Raw genomic sequence first — 20,333 nt, 5'->3', positions numbered from 1 at the left:
ATTTGTAATAGTTTTTTTCTGCCTCTTTGAAGAATGTCATTGGAATTTGGATTGGGATTGTGTTAGATCTGTAGATTGCTTTGGGTAATATTGACAGTTTCACAATGTTCAGTCTTCCCATCCAGGAACATGATAGATATATTCTTCCATTTTTGTAAATCTCATTTGGTTTCTTACTGTAGTGTTTTGTAGTTTTCTTTGTACAGGTGTTTTTTCCCCCCTCTGGTTAGATTTATTCCTAAATAGTTCATCTTTTAGGTGGCTATTGTAAATGGTATTGCTTTCCTAATCTCCTTTTCAGTGCTGTCATTAATGTAGAGGAATCTGATTTTTGTATGTTAATCTTGTATCCTGCCACTTTTCTGAATCTTCCAATGCGTTTCTTGCTGAGTCTTTGGGAGTTTCTAGTGCTATGGGCTGCCAAAAGAACCAATAGATCTGTTTTGGAAGAAGTGCAGCCAGAGTGCTCCTTGGAGGCCAAGATGGCCAAACTTTGTCTCTCATACTTTGGACATGTTGTCAGGAGGGACCAGTCTCTGGAGGATATCATGTTTGGTAAGGTGGAGGGTCAGAGAAAAAGAGGAAGACCCCCCCCCAACGAGATGGATTGGCTAAGTGGCAGCATCGATGGACTCAAGTGTGGCAGCAATAGTGAGGTTGACCCAGGATCGGGCAGTGTTTCATTCTGCTGTGCATAAGGACACTATGAGTCAGTACCGACTAGATGGCACCTAACAAAAACAACATGCATAAGATCTATCATGTGCTATTAGAATTTTACTTCTTCTTTGCCAATTTGGATGCCTTTAATTTCCCCATTTTGCTTTACAGCTCTGGCTAAAACTTCCGACACAATAGTGAATAGGAGTGGTGATAAAGGGCATCTCTGTTTGCAAAGGGAAAGCTTTCAGTTTCTCTCCATTCAGAGTGATGTTGGATGTTGGTTTTGTATACATGCTGAGGAATTTCCCTTCAATTCCTACTTTGTTGAATGTTTTTTATGAGGATTGAATGTTGGATTTTGTCAAATACCTTCTCTGCATCAATCAGTATGATCATATGGTTCTTTTCCTTTAAAAAAAAAATTTACATGGTAAATTACATTGATTGTTTTTCTAATATTGAGCTGTCCTTGCATTCCTTCTATGACTCCCACTTGGTTTTGATGTAATATTTTATGGATGTGTTGTTGAATTCTGTGGTCTAGGATTTTGTTGAGAATTTTTGCATTGATGTTCATGACAGATATTGGTCTATAATTTTCTTTCTAATTGATGTCCTTCCCTGGTATTTGGGTTATGCTTGCTTCATAAAGTGTTTTAGGAAGTTTTCTATCCTTTTCTATATTCTGGAATAATTTGAGTAGAATTGGTGATTGAGTTTCCCTGAATGTTTGGTAAAACTCACCAGTGACGCCATCTGAACCTGGACTTTTTTTGGTTGGGAGTTTTTTGATGACCTGATCAATTTATTCCTTTGTTATATAGGTCTGTTCAAGTTTTCTACTTCACTCTGTGTAAATTTAGGTAGGTCATGCTTTTCTAAAAATTTGTCCATCTCCTCTAGGTTTTCAGATTTGTTGGGAGTACGACTCTTCATAATATTCTGTTATTATTCTTTTTATTTCTATTGGTTTTGTTGTGACATCACCCATGTGGTTTCTTATGTGTGTTATTTGTATCTTTTCCCTCTTTTCTTTTGTTAGGTTTGCCAGTGGTTTGTCAATTTTATTAATCCTTGTGAACAATCAGCTCCTTTTCCTGGTTATTCTTTCTATAGTTTTTCTGTTTTTTCATCTCATTTATTTCTGCTCTAACCTTTATTATTTCATTTCTTCTGTTGACTGAAGGTTTACTTTGCTGGTCTGTTTCTAGTTGTTGGAGATGTTGTGTTAATGTGTTAATTTTGGTTCTTTCTTCTTTTTGGATGTGTGCATTTATTACAATAAATTATCCTTTCAGCACTGCTTTTGCCATGTCCCAAAGATTTTGGTATGTTGTGTTTTTGTTCTCATTTGTTTCTAGGAACTTTGTGAGTTCATGTTTTATTTCTTCTACTACCCAGTAGTTGTCAGCAGGGTGTTAATTCAGTTTCCATGTATTTGACTTTACTTCCTTGGTCTTTCTATTGTTGATTTCTAATTTTATAGCATTGTGATCTGAGAAGGTGCTTTGTAGTATTTTAATGTTTGTAAATTTATAGAGACTTGTTTTGTGGCCTAACACATGGTCTATTCTGGAAAATGTTCCATGTGCACTGGAAAAGAATGTGTATTTGCTTGTGTTGTATTGAATGCTCTGTACACATCTATGCATGACTGGGCAGTGTTTTGTTCTGTTGTGCATAGGGTCACTACGATTAGCTGCCGACTCAATGTCACCTAACAACAACAACAACAAAACCAAGTAGTAGTAGCAGAGTCCTGTGGTGCTGTAGGATAAGCACTGGACCACAAGGTCGGTTTGAACTACAAGGCCAAAGGTTCAAACCCACCAGTCATTCCTCGGACATTCTATACACAGTCGCTGTGAGTCGGCAGCACTTAGCAACAACGGCAACAGTCGTAATAATAATAATATTAAAGTGCCATTGAGTCACTTTGGACTCATAGTGACCCTAGGTAGGGTTTCTGAGGCTTTACATTTTCATGGTAGCAGAAAGCTTCATCTTTTTCCTGAGGAACTGCTGTCAGGCTCAAACCACTTACCTTGTGGTTTGCAGTCCAGTTCTTATATGGAGTCAGAGGTTACTATAGTCCAAAGTCAGAAGCTAGCAGTACCTCATAGTCATTGAGGATGAATCTAAACCCAGTTGTCCAAGGTCTTAAGATTGCAATTTTTTTTTTTTTCTCCTTGCAGCTTGTTTTTGGTAAGGGAAGCAGTGCGTCCGCATTCTATAGAAGTTTTGGAGCTAGCAGGGACTGGGAGTGGGAACTCTGACTTCTGTACTGCCACCCGCTTCTGTGGCTCTTTAGAGTCTTGTAGACCTTGACACCTTCCACTTCTTTAAGCATTGAGGAATTGTTCTGGTGTCTTCTTTGGGAGAATAATGGCCCTGCTTTATGGGAAAGAAGAGATGAGGAGAGGTGGGAAAGTGGGCCCACTCTCCTGAGGCCACATTGGCAGACTTTCAGGTGTGATCCGCAGGGATCCCTAATGCACTGCAGTCTTCTGGTGGGCTTGTCTTCTATCTACAGGAGCAGGTATGTAAGTGTGTGTGGGGGGAGGTGGGAGGTTGGGGGGGGGGGTTCCATCTCGGATCATTTTTCCTGGGAAAGCCACTGTCTGGCTTGAGACTCTTTGTGGAGGACAATGATCTGAGTTGACAAGTGTCTTGTGACTGTTGAGCTGAGGTTGGGGACTGGAGTTGTTCAATTGAGTTAAAGTGAAGAGAACTGGATCCAGACCTTCTTGCCTCCTGAAAGGCAGCTTGGCAGCTAGGCAACTAGCTACCCAACTATTATGGGTCTTGGGGCTTCCTCTTTGTTGCATCTCAAAGTCTGGCTTCTCTAAATAGTCTTGGTTCCTAGGCTTGACTTGACTTAGAGCTGACTTGCCAAAAAAATACAGATAAGGCAATATTAGGAACTGTCTTTACCTGGATGCTCTTTAATGTCTGAGGATGCAAAGCAGTTAGTGTCCCATAGAATGAGAGGGAAGGAAACACCAGCAGGTTAGGGACCTGCATCTCTGTAGAGATGTGGGGGATGACTCCAAAACCCTCAATGAACAAAACTCGGTCAACAAAGCTGTCATGGTGCAAGACAGTGAGACACATTCTGGTGGTTCTGCCAAGGGGCCTGGACGGAGGGGTAGACCTGTCCTTGACATAGTGGAGAAAGCTTGATTGACTGTATCCAAAGGCTTAAAAGCTCTGGAGTAGGTTGTTCACTTGTAGCCTGGGCTCCTTGGAGCTGTAGGTTTTGTGCAGTGTCTTCATCTGGCTTCCATGTGGTCCTGAGACCTCCAGTGAAGACAGCTGCTAATACCCTGCAAATACCTTCTAGTGGCTTCTCCCTGGGAGGCCAAGCACTCCCAAGGCAGGAAGTTCCCTTGCTCTGGACAGAGATAGACCCACGCTATTGTTGCCAGCTGTATACAGGATGATCTTTCAATAAATTCTTTAATGCAAAAGAAGCGCCATTGCATCAAATCAAAATTGAATTGTTGAACACATTTTGATCTGAAAGTTCAAAATACACAGTAAATTTCAGTTAATTCAATTAATATTTACCTACAGTTTGCCAAATTCTGAGGCCTGTGTTCCCCCTGGGCACCTTGGGAGCCTCCCAGGAGGAACTGGCTATAAGCTAAAGTTAAGTTTGAGGCCCTGAATGCTCTAGATGAGAGAAGACTTGTCAGTTCACATCTGTTTCCTCTACCTCACCCCAATCCGTCCCCTCCATCCCACCCAACCAGCTCTGTTTGCTTAGCATTCTAAAATAATAGAATGAAGAGAAATGCCTGTTTTACCGTTTACTGGGGGAAATGACATCCTCCTCTCCTGTTGGTCCTTTGGGAGTATAATTGCATCCATCAATTATATTTCTTGCTCATACCAGGCTCAAGCATAGCCAAGTTCTTCGTATAGTAGAGCTGCCTTTGCCTCTGAATATTACGCTGCAATAGAGAAAGGCCTCAGCTATGGAGAAAGTGAGATGGTGGAGGATGCTCACCGTATTTGTTTCAGAAAGCTAACCAAGGTCTGCCTCTCGCACACCGCTTATCCCCACCTTGTTTATTTCAGAAAGCTAACCAAGGTCTGCCTCTTGCATGTCACTTCTCCCTTTGCTCTCCCCTCAGTTGTTTTGTTTCAGCAAAATTTTGTGTTTGCCTGTGTCAAGCTCTTTGCTGGGTTCTGAAGATAGAAAGGTGAATAGGACATATTCACCTTTGCCCCCAAGCAGCTCAGTTTAGAAAGGGGACTGCACTGAGGTGTAATATAATACAGAGCTGTGTTATATGAGATGATGAAGTGGCTACCGGGTATATTGGCAACGGAATGGAGGCATCCAGCACCATCTGGACTGGGACTAGTGGTATCAAGAAAGTCTTCTTACTTGGATAAGGCCATAGATTGGGTGATATTTTTCAAATATAGATGAAGTCATCCCAAGTAGAGGAATTGAGTAAACAGAGACAAGAAAATCTTCTTTATTTGTGTATTAGGAAGTAGTCCAGTGTGATTGAAACTCAGAGCACAGTGAGGAGTACAGCTGGTGGGATGGACCATATTGGAAGACTTTGACAGCTAAGCTACAGAAAGTGGCTTTTCCCCTCCTGGACGTAGTGGAAATCATGGAAAGTTTGGAAGCAGGGATGGAGAGATGACATCATGAGCTCTGCAGAACCTCACTTGCTTTATGAAATGGGGGAAGATGGACTCAAGGGGAGTTGGCTAGAGGTAGGAAACCCAGAGGAGGCAGCTTTTGCAATCCAGCGGTCTAAACTATAAGATGAGAAGCTGAGGCATAAGTGAGCAGAGTTAGACTGGGCATTAGGACCTATGCAGGGAGTTTTAATGGCACCAGTGAGAAGTCAGGGACTTGGATTCAAATCTCAGTTCTGCTGGTACCCTGGAAGGGAAGGTGGAGTCCTGTGTCTTCTTGGAAAAGCCCAAATCCTTAGGTGGTGGTTTCATAAAAACTTTTTGTTATTAAACGATATTCAAGCATACACAAAAGCAGAAGAAACTCACTTACCTTGTTATTTGGCTTCAACAACTTCTTTTTAGTTTTACTTTTTTTAGGTGGTGGGTTTATTTTTTGTTGTTGTTGTAAAAACTATATAAGTGGTAGGTTTTGAGATGAAACTTTCTGGAAATATTCAGCTTGGTGTTACATTGGAACATTTCTTTGATTCTGTCTTATGGGACTGAGGCAGTGAAATGACCTGCTGCCATTTGTTTCACCCTGTAGGTAAATTGGTGTGTGTGTTCTCTGTTGTGAGAAAGAAAATGAGTGCTGCTTTCTTTGAAGGGTGTGATGGCCATAGAGGCATAGGGTAAGGTTCTGAGTTCTATGTGCTATGGCGAGGTGTGGGCTGTGGGCTGTGGGCAGGGGAGAGGATGGAAGTAAGGACTTTGGAGAGGGCAGGTTTGCAGGGTTGTTGTTAAGTGCTATCGAGTCAGTTCTGACTCATAACAACCCTGTATAGGGTTTCTGAGGAGTGGCTGGTGGTTCTCAGTCCAGTGCTTATCCTACAGTGCCACACCAGGACTCTGTTTTGCAGGGTCAGACACCCTCATCCGTTCACTGGAAGGTGCTTGCTTGTTGCCTGGGGCCTGAATCATGCTGACCAAATTGACAAGGTTAGTCTAAAACTAGACACCACTGTAAGAATTTACTTTGGCAGGCATTGTCCAGTGGTCACAACATAAATGCCTGCCCTCCAGACTGCCTTCCTGGCATTACCTCACCTGGGAAATTGAATTACACGGTCATCTGCTGGTTTCTGGGGAGCCAGGCCCCCAGACAGAGGGGATCATGTAGATTAGAGAAGTGTTGCCTGAACCATAATGGGGCATCCTCGCTGGTGATCAGTGCTCATATCCTCATATCCACACAGACCAGCTGACCAGTGCTTTTATGGGCACTGTTTCATCTTTCACCAAGAGTGACCCAGGTTGATTTGAGGCATGGTTAAATTGTTCAACTAAGAATGACCAGCTAAGAAGGGCCTTGGATGTCAAATTCATGAGTTTGGACTGCTATGAGAGAGGCTAATGTTTGGACTTGTTCAAATGAGAATGACCCTCCAGGACTTGAACTCAAAGAGTAACTGAATCAAATTGTCGGGAAGGGCTGGGAGGGGATCTGAGCTGGATGAATGAAGGGGACAGGCTGATCTGATATTGTAGAATTGGCAGTAGTACTTTGCCACCTGCACTTAATTTTAGAATGATGGGAATTTCAGGGAAATGATGTTTTTCTTCTCACTAAGGAATACCATGACTGCTTTGAAATGAAACCATTAATTAATCTATGAATCTTTGAAGTCTAAACTGACAAAAGTCAAAGTTCGTTGGTTTTGGCTAATGGGACCCAGAGAGAGGCCCAATTCTACTGGCAAACTTCACATTCTAATTGCCTTGGATGAAAGATGAAAGATGTTTGGTCCTTGGTGGATAAATACTTAGTCTTAGCATTCTTTTTATTCCCCCATCATAGAATCTGCCACAGAATTTTGCAGATAATTATTAAGTGCCGTTGAGTTGATTCCGACGCATAGTCAACCTGTACAGAGTTTCTAAGTGGGTTTGAACAGCGGACTTTGTGGTTAGCAGTCCAGTGCTTATCTTACAGCACCACACCAGTAGACTAGTAATATTTGTTAAATGGGTAAATCAATCTAAAAATATAGATTTTTGTGGACTATGCATTTTAATAATTGTTTTCTGCTGTTTTTTGTGTTTTTTTTTCCAAATAAAATACTTTTTATAATCAAGTTGAGCGGTGGGGCAGTGGGCATCATTCCATCAATGAGAGGACTTCAGAAACTTCATGGAAAATTTCTATTATCTTTTTTTAAAAAGGTTTTATTGTGGATCATGTGATAGTTTACATGAGAGAACAATAGCTTTACATTCATCCTATAGTATATCGTTTCATTGCCATGGTTACAATCCCCTCCATGCATCATCAACCAACCAAAGGGTATACCCTGCAAACCTGCCCCCTGGTCATCAACACACAGCCCCTCGCCCTCTCTGGGTCTAGAGTCCCCAGCCGCTCCATCTCTCCACATCATCATCTCTGCCTCCGTCTCCAGTGTCACTATTACTTTGGGTAGGGTCCCACACTCCGCTCTGCTCCCTTGATGGTCCAAATTCCATTATCTTTTAATTCTGTTTATCCATGAACTTTTTGAAGCCCCCCTCATTCGTAAGTGAAGAGGAACAGGTATCAGAGTGTCTGTTGTCCCCAAGTGTCTTGAGCCTTGGTTGGTTTGAACATGGAAGCCAGCTTAACCACCTCTTACAACCTTTCACCTGCTATAAGCAAATCGGGTAGTCAGGGGAGCAAACAAGGATTTAGGTGGCAGACAGACATGAATCTGCACTCCACCTGAGGACTTTCAGCTGCTTTGTGACCCAGGCAGTTTCTTAAAACCTTCCTGTTTCAGTTGCCTCCTTAGTCAAATGGAGCCTCGTTAGTCAAATGGAGCTGATAATGATCTCTCTTCTCTAGGATTGCTGTGAAGATTAACTGAGAAATAGAGGACAAAGTCTTTTCACTGGGGCTGCTGCTTCTCACAAGAGAGCAGGCCATTTTTACAGACAGGTGCAAAGTGCTTGGACTTCAAGTAGTTTGCTATCATTTTGATGTACTGTGCCTGGCTGTGTTTCTGAGGACAGTGTAACACTTCTGGTGTGTAAGTTGTTTGTTTACTCCTGGCTCTTCACAGCCCGCCCTTGGAAGATTACTTTCATTTATGTTTGCTTCTCATACCCACTATTTCTGAGCTTCTCAGTAGGAAGGAAAAGACCCTTTCATTCTAGGTTCTGTCAATAACTGCAGTGGGTCCCACCCCAATTTGAACATTGTTGTTGTTGCTAAGTGCTGTCAAGTTGGTTCCAACCCATAGGGTTTCCAAGGAATGCCTGGTGAGCTTGAACTGCCAACCTTGTGGTGCAAGCTAGCTTTGCAGTCCAGTGCATTGACCCACAGCACCACACCAGAACTCCAATTTGAACACAGGTATACCTGTCTTACAGTGGGGAGTCCTGGTGTGGTGCTGTGGGTTAATGCACTGGATTGCAAAATTGGCTTGAATCACAAGGTCAGTGGTTTAAATTCATGAGCCACTCCTCGGAAACCCTAGACAGGGTCGCTATGAGTTGGAACCAACTTGAAGGCACTTTACGACAACAAACAACATCTTGATAAGGGGCAGATGGACATAGGGGACTTGATGATGTTCTATATCCTGGATCCTGGCTAGCTTTCCATCCCCATTTTGAATCCCTCTCCTGCATTGGAGTACCTACATTGTTTGTCTTCTTAAAATCTGCCCCCCCTCCACACACACACCATTATTCATCCTTAGGAGCTCTGGTAGCATAGTGGTTACAAATCGGGCTGCGAACCTTAAGGTCAGCAGTTCGAAACTACCAGCTGTTCCGCAGGAGAAAGATGAGGCTTTCTGCTCCCGTAAAGATTTACTCGGAAACCCTATACAGGGTCGCTATGAGTCGGAACCGACTCCACAGAACATAACCACCACCACTATTCATCCTTGGCCCGCGTTTAGGGCTCATGGCATTGGCCATTAAGATTACTGTGGCCTCTTTACCATAAGCAAAGGCTTCGAGGAGCAATTAGACTTAGAATTTAGGGAAAGGAACCAGATTGGGGGTAGAATGTCAAGAGGCAGAAATGGAAGGTGAGAACAGTCAGAGGAAGGTGAAGGAAGTATTTAGAACTATTAAGCAAAATGTGGGAGGAAATTTGACATAGCTTTTCAGCGTTCCTTAAGCTCACAAGGTCAGATACGATGTCTGGCATGAGCCACCAGAACCTCAGACTCACACCCGTTTCCTGGCCAGACCCGAGTGTGCTCCTCCTTGTGGGCTGGGCTCTCGGTGTCTCATGCTCATGTCTTTGGGGTGGTGTTTCTCTTATGAAGCTTGTCCTTTCAAACATGAGGGAAGATGTCGCTCCAGCTCCCAAGTCTGGGTAGGTAGGCTGGGTAGAAGTTTGGCCCCGTGGCATCTGAAGGTGAGGTCTCTGTGCTTTGTGCTTGTGCTTGCATTCTTTAGAGGGGTGTTCAGCTCTGTGACTGAGAATCCCCTGTTCTTATTACTTGTTGATGGAAGAACTGTTTGGGCTCATGGAGCCGCATTTTAAGGGCTGTGGCCTGGTGAGAAGAGGTTGAGCTTTTGGGTGTTTAAGTGGAAGCATCTGGGTTTGCATGTGCCAGAGGCATCTGGTGGAGGAACAGTGACATGTGACAGGAGCTGGGCCAGGGTTTTAAATGGAAGGACCAGAAAGCAAAAGGAACCCTTTGAGCCTGATCAGCAGAGCTGGGCTCCAGCACAAATGTTTTTTAGGGATCTTTTGGAACTCAGTCAACAGGGAGTGGCTGGGAATGCCCAGGTATACAACCTACTAGCCTGGTACAGCGGGAAAAAGATGCCAAGCAAGAAATACTGCATTAGTTCCCTGCTGCCACCTAACACTGATAGCCGGTACCTAGGTTTCGGGCAACTCTGATGATCTTGGTCCCTCACTCACTTTAGTGGGGCCAACTGATTTATCAGAACATCCTGATCTGGTGGTTTTAGGTGAGACATCTTGTATGTGAAAAAACATGTTTGAAGTTGTAAAAGTTTAAACAATTGTTTGTTATTATGATTTTCTGATAACCATCATTAGATGAGCTGAGTTAAGCATGCTTGCTAACCAGTGGCATTCTTTTAAGTAAAGGAATGCCACTGGCAAGCAAGCATCCTGTTCAAATTTTCCTAGGCTGTTTTAGCTTCTGCTCGATGACCAAAGAAATTAAAGCTCTAGCATTTTCGTTTTATGAAACTCAGATACTCACTGAAAGGCATTCAGCAATTCTGATACTAGCTTTCTCGGCATTCTGGCCCTTCTGTTCTGCTTTGACTCCCTTTTGTCTCTGACTTTTCTGTCCCATTGAAGAGTTAACACCTGTTTGCTGTCCTGATAATGGGTGTTGCTGTTGCTGAGACTCTTCTCCCCCTCACCATCCAGGGCACTGTCATTCATTCCCTGTGAGGACAAAGACCCCAGTCAGGCTTCAAGTCCCCAGGATAAAGTCTGTTATCCCTGGTGGAAGGTGGGATGAGTTGACCCTTCGCCAATGGATGTCTGAGATGGCAATATTTAGAATCAGCCTCCAGCTGTCTTTCTCAGAAGTCTAAGCTCTGGTTCAGAGCTTGTATTGCGTTCCATCAATGGTCCTCAAACCTAGGTCAGAATCAGAATCACCTGGAGAACTACAATGGTAAATTACAATGGCTTAGGTCCTTTTCTACTTGAAGAAGGCTAGACCCTGTGTTCTTGATTAGCTCCCCAGATGAATTTGATACCGACCAAAGTTTTAGAGCCACTGTGCTGGGTGGATCTTCAGTGCAGGATGAGTGGAAAGGGCTGCCTGCAGGTAGGGCAACCAGTTAGGAGGCTGTTGCAGCTCTCTAGGATGAGGTAATGAGCATAGGTGAGGCTGTGGGAGCAGATGAGATCAGGGCCTGGGAGATTGATTGGGAGAAAGCTGGTCTCTGGACTGACTCAGCCGCATTTGGCATAACCTGAATGTGTTCTTTACCCCGAAACTCTTCTTTTGACTCCTGGAACTTGGCTCCTCCTTATTCTCCTTTGTTGGTTCCTCATTGCTCAGACAACTGCCTATTGGAGTGAATCCAGAGACTTCTGGGTCGTCTTCTCTCTGATATAGCTTCTCAATCCACATCACTTCTCTAGCCACCTCACTTGGGTCTTTAATTGCCAATTGTATGTAGATGGATCCCAAATTGAGTTCCAGCCCAGACATTTTCTCTAAACATCAGACTCATTTCTAAGTCCTGGTGTGGCCCTGTGGGCTAATGCGCCAGGCAGCAAAGCTGTTTGAACTGCAAGGTCGGTGGTTCATGCTCACCAGCTGCTCCTCGGAAGCCCTATACAGGGTCGCTATGGATCAGAATCGAATAGGCACTTAACAAAAGCAACTCAGTATATCCTTAGGCTTCTTAAACTTAGCATTTCCAAACCTAGTCTCTGAATTTCCTGCGCACACCACCATTGTTCCTGCAGCCCTCCCCATTCTTCCAGTTGCTCAGGGCAAAACTCTTATAGTTATGCTTAACTCCTCCATTTCTCTCATGCCCACATACAGTCTATCAGTCAATCTTACTGGCATTACCCTCAGCACATAATAAGAGTTGGGTCATCTACTACTACCATTTCCATCTGAGCCATTTGTTAGTTCTTTCCTTGCTTAAAACAATCTGTTTTATCTTGAAATCTACATTACTTCTTTGCCATTTGGGAGTTCTGTTTCTCTACTATTCCCTTTTTTTGCTTTGTATATTTCTTTGCTTTGTATACTTTTTTTTTGCTTTGTATACTTCATTATATATTTTTTGCTTTGTATACTTCATTATATATTGATAGTTCTGGTTTCCTGTTTTCAGTCTTGTTGATTGTCAGTCCAAACAACACTCCTTAGCATTATTTTGCAAAGTTAGTCTGGTCATTACAAATTCCTTTAATTTCTGTTTATCAGGAACTGCCCTAATTTTGAGGTAGTATTTGAGGACAACTTTTCTGGGTATATTATTCTTAGTTGGCAATCTTTTTATTTCAGAGTTTTGTATATGTCATTTCATTGCCTTCTTGCCTGCATGGTTTCTGCTGAGAAATACGAGTTAAGTCTATTGGTTCTCCTTTGTAGATAACTTTTCGTTTTTTCCAAACTGCTTTCAGGATTCTTTACTTGTCTCTGATTTTGTGAAGTTTGGTTATGGATATGTCTTGGAGATTTTCTTTTGGGATCTATTTTGTTTGAAGTTCATTCAGCTTCTTATATGCTTTTATCTTCTTGTCTTTCATATTAGGCAAGTTTTCTTCCAGCAACTCTTTGATAGTTTTCTGTGTTTGTCTCTCTTTGTTCTAGAATTCCAGCCACCTGTAAATTATTGCTCTTCATCATGTCCCAAATAATTCTTAGGCTCTCTTCAGATTTTTTCATTCTTTTTTCTGATTGTTCTTCTAGCATACTAGTATTGAGAAATTTATTTTCAAGCTCACTAATTTGGACTTCCCTTGCTTCGCATCTACTCCTTTGCCATTTCAGCGTATTGTCCATTTCTGATATCTTAGTATTAATCTGAATTTCTAATTGTAGGTTTTGTATTGGTTTAAAAATTGCATTTATTTTATCTGTTTGTTCTTTTAGTGTTTTCCTGAATTCTTCTAAAGTTTTTTTTTTTTTTTTTTTTTGGTGTTCTTGCTTTCCTTTTCATCTGTCAATTCTTTGAAGATACCTAATTATCATTCTTTGGAATTCTTTTTCAGTTATTTCTATTACCATTTCTTCCTCAGAAATGTCTTCGGGCTCTACATCTTGGTCATTTGAGCTGTTTTCTCTTGTTTCTTCATGAGAGTGAAAATTGTTGTCTCCAGAGCATTGTGAGGTTGTCATATTTGTAAAAACAGTGCAGTTGTTGAACCTGGAGGGGATAAATCTCTTGGGGACTCGTGTAATTCAAGGAGTTCAAATGGCAAAGAGTCAAGCTGATTTCAGTGTCTGTTAGGACCACAGGGAAGCTGGGGGCAACATGACTGGTTAAATGCTGGTTAGGTGGCTCTGTGTGTTTTGTAGGTCTAGAACTGAGTCCACCTTAATTCCAGGCACCAAAGTGGCACAACTAGCTCCCACTTCACAATTGTGTGGCTCCAAACTCTCAAAGAGTTGGGTCTGCGCTGGGGGCAGATGAGGGTGGGAGCTGGCCACACTTGGTTACCAGGGAAAAGAAGAAATCGCACCTTTTCCATCAACCACGTGAATCTGCTCTGCCAGGCCTCACTCTACTGCCAAAGCTGCTCACAAAATGGTAAAGCCGCAGCCAGCCAGCTGTTCACCAATCACTCCTTCTTTTGCCATCCCTGCTTGGTCTCTCCTCCCAGCAAGCACTCCACCCACTTCTCTAACCTTTCTCCTGAAGTCCAGGGTGTCAGAATTTTCATCTGTGCCTGTTTTATTTTGTCTCTTATCTGTTAGTTGTAGAGGGTCAGTGTAGCGTGTCTGCTTAGTCTGCCATCTTGCTGAAAGTCATTGCTTATGTTTTAAATCAAGACCTGTTTGGTTACAAAAACTATGTTCTTTATCCTTTGAAAGGAAAGTTTGTTAGTGGTTGATGTGGAATTTGGCTAGGAATTTAGACATTGCTATCCAATTTCTTTCATATCCATCTTATTCCATCTTCATTTTTTTGGTATTGCTTTTTGCTCTCCTGTCCCAAAGAGGTAAGTTCTTTATATCCTTTTGAGAGGTAGTCTTCCAAGCTTAGAGATGTTGTTGCTGTTGTTAAGTGCCTTTGAGTCAGTTCTGACTTAATAGCAACCCTGTATAGGGCTTCTAAGGAGCAGCTGGGGAATTTGAACTTACCTTGCAGGTCAAACTGACCTTGTGGTGCAGTGCATTATCCCACAGCGCCACACCAGGACCCCTTACAGGAAACGTTTCTTAAGATAACCATTTAAGAGTAGCTGTGGTTTATGTGATGCTTGTGGGTGAAGGGAAAGACTGATGATGAATGGACCCCACCTTTTCTTTCTTAAACAACTTACCCCACTTTATCTTTGTGTCTAGGAATGAGCCCATTTCTTGTTATCTAAAGCCTGCTTGCTCATCAGGGTCAAATGTAGGGTGGTGATAATATTCTAAGTGTCCAGAGAGAATAACAATTACTCTTGACCAGTATAGCACCTGTCACTGTATTAAACATGTTAAGAGCAGTGTCTTCCTTTATGTCTGCTCCTCACCCTCATGGACTGCCTGGGGTGTATACCTCTGTTGTCCACGCTATGGTAGGCCCCCAGGTGGCTGCTACAGCTCCTCTTTTCCTCAAATAGGGGAATTATTTGAGCTCTACTTTTCACCTGCTTCGAGGTTACCTTGGTTTTCAGTTTTGTTCTTCTGAACTTTGACCTGAATTCTGGCTCTTTTTCCCAGTCCCTTTGGATTATTGAGCCTTCTACAGGCTATGTCTGGTTTCTTAACCTCCATTCTCTCCAGGACGTTTCCTGACATATTACTTCTGGAGCTTCATACTGATGAACATCTCTGATGAACCCAGGCTTCCAGTGGAGATACGGTGTCTCTGTGGGGAGGGACAGACATTGAAGATATTAATATACTGCATATTGTCAGATGACATATCAAATCCCAAGATTCTTAAGGACAGGGATCATTCCATTGTGTTACTGATGGGGAACCCTAACCCAGGCAGTGGTGAAGGAATAAAATGGCATTTAACTGACAGAATAAGAATGGCTAGGGAATGTATAACTTCCTTGTTTCAGTAAGATAGTCCAGGTTCACAGAAACCTGTGGTACGTTCAACCCTTCAGAGATCTCTTCCATATCTCACACTACTGACGCCTCACAGCTACTCCATGACAGAGATTGGCAGGGAACCTCTCTTACCTCAGACCCTGCCATTACTTCAGACCCAGCAGGTTAAGAACTGAGCTCATCAGCTCTGCCCAAAGCAGGTTTCCTGATCCTGAGCCCTCCCAGTCTTACTGGCCCAGGCTCCTGGGTTGTAAATATGATACACCTTTGACTCATATTTCATTTCAAGCCAACTCCCACGGGTCCACCCAATTTCCTTTTTGCCAAGCTAAAGCTCATCCCTGGGCAGAAGGCCCATGAGACCTCTTTTATGGCCCTTCTCTTGAAGGGGGAGTAGATTGGGTCTTCTGAGCTTGACACCTTCTGACTGACCTTCTGCCTTTCACTTTGTTAGTAAGACCCCAAATAGGGCCATCCAAAACTTACTGAAGGGCCAAGGCTACTGAAATAGATGCTTCTTGTATTTACTTTGGAGGCTACTTTGTCATGCACTGTACCTAGACCTCTAGTTCCCAAGCTCCTTTTATTAATTGCCCTTGTCATACTCATGTGAATTCTGTGGACAGTTTTAACTCCTCTCGAGCTGCATGCTCCTGTATAATCTTGGTAACCATTTTGACCTTTGCCTAATTGCGTTCTGCCCTAACATGCCTCTCTGCCTTTCATGCACTGTCCCCTTATCTTTTCAGAAAACTCCTACTCATCCTTCAAGATGAGTCCTCTGGGAAACTGCCTCTATCATATCACACAGTGTCTTTATTATTTATTATGTTTGTTTTCTCCAGTAGATGTTGTGGGCCTAAAGGGCAGGTCCTGGGTCCATATTTATCATTATCCCTCTTGTGCTCAGCACAGGGGCCAACACAGTAGGGATTCAGGGAATGTTGGCTGTATGGATCCAATCATTTATTCACAAGGTTGTACTCAGAGGTCCGGGGCAAGATGGTGAAGACATGGAGAACAAGTGAAATCGCTACAGATGGTGGTCCTAGAACACTGAGTTTCAGAGGATAAGACAGAAGAAAGATGTGGACTGAGTGCCAGCTGGAAGAGGAAGCTGAACAGGAACAGTGAGAGAAAGAAAAGTAGGCGGGCTGTCTGCTGTTGTGAAGCAGCATGGGCCTCTTGAGCTTTTGCAAGCGGCTGCCAATACAGTGGCCTGCAGGCACAGGTCCTGGCTGTCGCTGGGAGATAAGACGGGTGCAGTCCTCCCTTGTTCCCATGCCATCTTGGTATCTGGGGATGTGGCCAGTCATGCTATCGCCAATGTAGTGACCCCCTCCTGCTCAACCTCTGCTTGGGATTGGGTGTTGGGCATACCACCTGTCTCCTGGAAAGAGGTTCATGAATCTACACTGATCTACATTACACAAACAGTGAGCAGAGAACTGTGTTCAGACTCCCAGTCTGTATCACATCCACCAGGAGACAGATGGTGAGTGCCAGAGAACACACCAACATATAATCATTCATTAAATATAAACAAAATGGCACCACCATGTCTAGGAGAAAACAGACTATTTCAGCTTACACAAAGAAACAAGACTAAGTGCCTCAAACAAGTTACCAAAATCAACAGCCAGAAAATATAGCACCAGAAATGCTGTCAAAACTACTTGATAAGGACTTTAAAAGAATGCTATTTAGGTACCTTCCGTGAATTGAGAGGAAGATCAATGAAAGCAAGGAAGAATTCAGGAAAACACTACAGGAACAAATGACAAAATAAATGAAAAATTGAAAACTGTACAAAAACAGGAATTAAAAAAACCCATAAGATTCATACTAAGACTTCAGATAATACATTAAAAAGGCAAAGAAGTAGAGTTGAATTAGAGGCTGAATTACTGAGCTTGAAGACAATTCTCTCGATATTCATTTCCTAGAGCAACAGTTAGAAAAAGGAAACAAAAAAATCTGAAGAAAGCCTAAGATTTATGTGGGACACTATCAGGAGGAATAACGTAAGTGTTATTGGAATTCCAGAACAGGAAGAGGAAAAAAAAAAATTAGGGAAATTGTCCAAGACTTGCTGGAAGAAAACTTCTCTAACATCATGAAAGATGAAAGGATAGCCATTTAAGAAGTTATGTGAATTCCAGGCATAATAGACCTCAAAAGAAAAACACCAAGACATATCATAATCAAACTTTTCAAAACCAAAGACAATGAAAAGATCCTGACAGCAGCTCTGGAAAAACAAAACGTTACCTATAAAGAAAAACTAGAAAGACCAAGTTCTGATTTTTTAGGAGAAAGCATGCAGGCAAGAAGACAATGAAATGATGAATATTAAATTCTGAAAGAAAAAAGTTTGCCTTGCAGAATTGTCCATCAAACATGACAGCAAAATTATAACATTTACAGATTAACATAAGTAAAAGAATTTTAAAAACCAGACTCAACAAAAAATACTAAAAGGGAGTTCTTTGGACAAAGAACCAAAAACAGTGGACAACAAACTGAGACTAACCTACATGACAATATCATCCAGAACTCAACCCAGATGTAGTGGTGGTGGTGGGTTTGTGACGTGGAGTTAGTTCTGCTTCTTAGTGACCCTGTATGTGGTTTCTGAAGCTGTAAATCTTTACGGGAGTAGAAAGCCTCATCTTTCTCCCATGGAGCTGTTGGTAGATTATAACTGCTGACCTTTCAGATAACAGCCCAACTTGTAAGCCATGATACTACCAGGGCAGCACAGATATGTTGTTGTTAAGTGCCGTTGAGTCGGTTCCGACCGATAGTGACCCTGTATAGGGTTTCCGAGGAGCAGCTGGTGAACTTGAACCACCAACCTTATGGTTCAAACAGACTTTGTAGCCCAGTGCATTAACCCACAGTGCAATGTTCAAAGTAAAACAATCCTACAAGATTGAAAATTGTTGTTGTTAAGTGCTGTTGAATCAATTCCGACCCATAGCGACCCTGTATAGGGTTTCCAAGGAGCAGCTGGTGAGCTTGAACCACTGACCTTGCAGTTCAAATGACTTTGTAGTCTGACACATTAGCCCACAGCACCACTGTAATACCAGTTTGCAACAACAAAAAACATACAAAGTAAAAAGAGGAAATGATGTTACAGAATTTGCAAATGAAGGGGAAATCAAGTAGATTTCAAGAAAATAAGTAAATAAAATAAGACTAATTGTAACCCTAAAACTAGACCAAGCCTTATACCTAGTCCTAACCCAACCCCTGGAAAAAAAAACAACACCCTAACTTTAACCCTAGTCCTAACCATAACCCTAACACTAAAATTAAGACCTAGGCCTTGCCAAGAAGCACTTAACCATAAGGTCAGTGGTTCAACCATCAACTGCTCCTCGGAAACCGTGTACAGGGTAGCTATGAGTTGGAACAGATTCGACTTCACTTAATAACAATAACAGCAACTCACCTTCTGAAACCCCCACCCCACCCCCCGCTCCAAGAAAAAAATGTACTCATAACCTTCCATGGTCAGGCCTTCTGCTAGGCACTTAGGGACATAGGAGTGAGCAGTTAGCAAGGAAGTAAATATGAGGGGACATCAAAAGGTAATGGAAAAATGGATTGAAAAGATAATGAAAAATTTCCATGAACTTTTTGAAGCCTCCTCATATATGGAGTTCTGGTGTGGTGTTGCATTGGACTGCAAGGCCAATTTGAACCACAGGGTCAGTGGTTCAAGCTCACCAGCTGCTCCTTGGAAACCCTATACAGGGTCACTTTTGAGTCAGAACTGACTCGACAGCACTTTCCATCATATGTGCTGCTTTCTCTGCACCTTCCCCAGGTGGTAGTTGGAGCTTCTGGAACCTGGGACTGTAATCACAGTAAGGCGTGGCAATCGTTGTCTTGCTGCTACAGGTGACTCTGGAGAGCTCTTCAGTTACAGAAGCAAATGGGCTCATGTGCTGAAGATTTGTGGGAAAGAATTCATGTGGGAGGGAGAGGGTATAGAGATGGCAAGAAACCACACACTGACTGCCTGGATTTTTATGTAGCAAACTATGTGATGATGTAATAAAAGAGTTTTATGGTCTTGTCTGTATAATATAGAACTCTGTAATTGTTCCCTTTTTCGGTATTTGCACTTTCAGTAATCAGAGAAGGAGACGGCGTCGGCAAAAGGAGAGTCATGGCTTCTGATGCGAGTCATGCTTTGGAGGCTGCCCTTGAGCAGATGGATGGGATCATTGCAGGTAAAGAACATATGTGTTGTCCTCCATAGTACAAAACCTGTTTTCTTTCCTTTTGCTTTTCTTTTGGCATAAAGAGAAGCTCATAGTTAGATGTTTCTTACTGCTATTGGTGCCATCTCTTTTATAGCAGTACAAGCTTATATCTGGTACGATATTTTCAGTCTATGGTGAAACATTGGATGTGCCATATGTTAGCCTCCATAGAACCATGTGTCTTAGTTACCTAGGGTTGCTATAACTGAAATACCATAAGTGGGTAACTTGAACAAACAAATGTATTCTCTCTCAGTTTGTTGTTAGTGGTAGTCAGGTCCCTTCTTCTCTGCTGCTTTTCTCTCCTTTTCTCTCTTGTGAGATCAAAGAAGATATAGACTACACCCCAGGGAAACTCCCTGTAAATTGGCTCAGGGCTGTGACCTACGCATGGGTACTGCATCCTAGACCCCTTACGATTTGATTGGCTGATCACAACAGATCACATCATGGGAGATGATTACATGATATTGAAGATCTCTAATAACAAAACCGTATTTGCTGCCATTGAGTCAATTCCCACTCATCGGACAGCCACATTTTTCTCCTGAGAAGCACCTGGTGTGTTTGAACCTTCAGTGTTTCAATTAGCAACAGCTAAGGAGCTCTGGTAGCGTAGTGGTTATAAATCAGGCTGCGAACCGCAAGGTTAGCAGTTTGAAACTACCAGCTGTTCCACGGGAGAAAGATGAGACTTTCTGCTCCCGTAAAGATTTACGGCCTCGGAAACCCTGTACAGGGTCGCTGTGAGTCGGAACCAACTCCATGGCACATAACAACAACAACAAAGTCTTTAACCATTTCACGATCAGGGCTCCTCGTCTATCAAATTGCTTCCGTCAAATATAGTGTGAGCCAGTTAACTATTTAAGAGATGGTTTGTAGAATTTGCTAACCAATGGTCCTTAAAAAATTGTTGTTAATTTGCTGAGTTGGCTCCAACTCATAGTGATCCTATGCAGGATTTCTGAGGAGTGGCTGGTGAGTTTGAGTCGCTGACCTTGCAGTTCAA

At 42.6% G+C, this 20,333-nt stretch overlaps 1 protein-coding gene across 1 annotated transcript in view; it reads left to right on the top strand.

Annotated features, from left to right (window-relative positions):
* Positions 1-20,333, top strand: part of PPFIBP2 (PTPRF interacting protein, binding protein 2 (liprin beta 2)) — a 193,329-nt gene that overhangs the window by 26,437 nt on the left and 146,559 nt on the right. The window contains exon 2 of the mRNA XM_006870161.1: positions 19,187-19,288. Within this exon, the coding sequence (XP_006870223.1) occupies positions 19,225-19,288 (64 nt within the window). The 5' untranslated portion in view covers positions 19,187-19,224. The remainder of the gene's footprint in view (positions 1-19,186; positions 19,289-20,333) is intronic.

This window comes from Chrysochloris asiatica, unplaced genomic scaffold (genome assembly GCF_000296735.1).
Source record: "Chrysochloris asiatica unplaced genomic scaffold, ChrAsi1.0 scaffold00140, whole genome shotgun sequence".
Lineage (NCBI taxonomy): Eukaryota > Metazoa > Chordata > Mammalia > Afrosoricida > Chrysochloridae > Chrysochloris > Chrysochloris asiatica.
The sequence above is the reverse complement of the archived record's forward strand: the minus strand, read 5'-3'. Positions and strand labels throughout refer to the sequence as shown.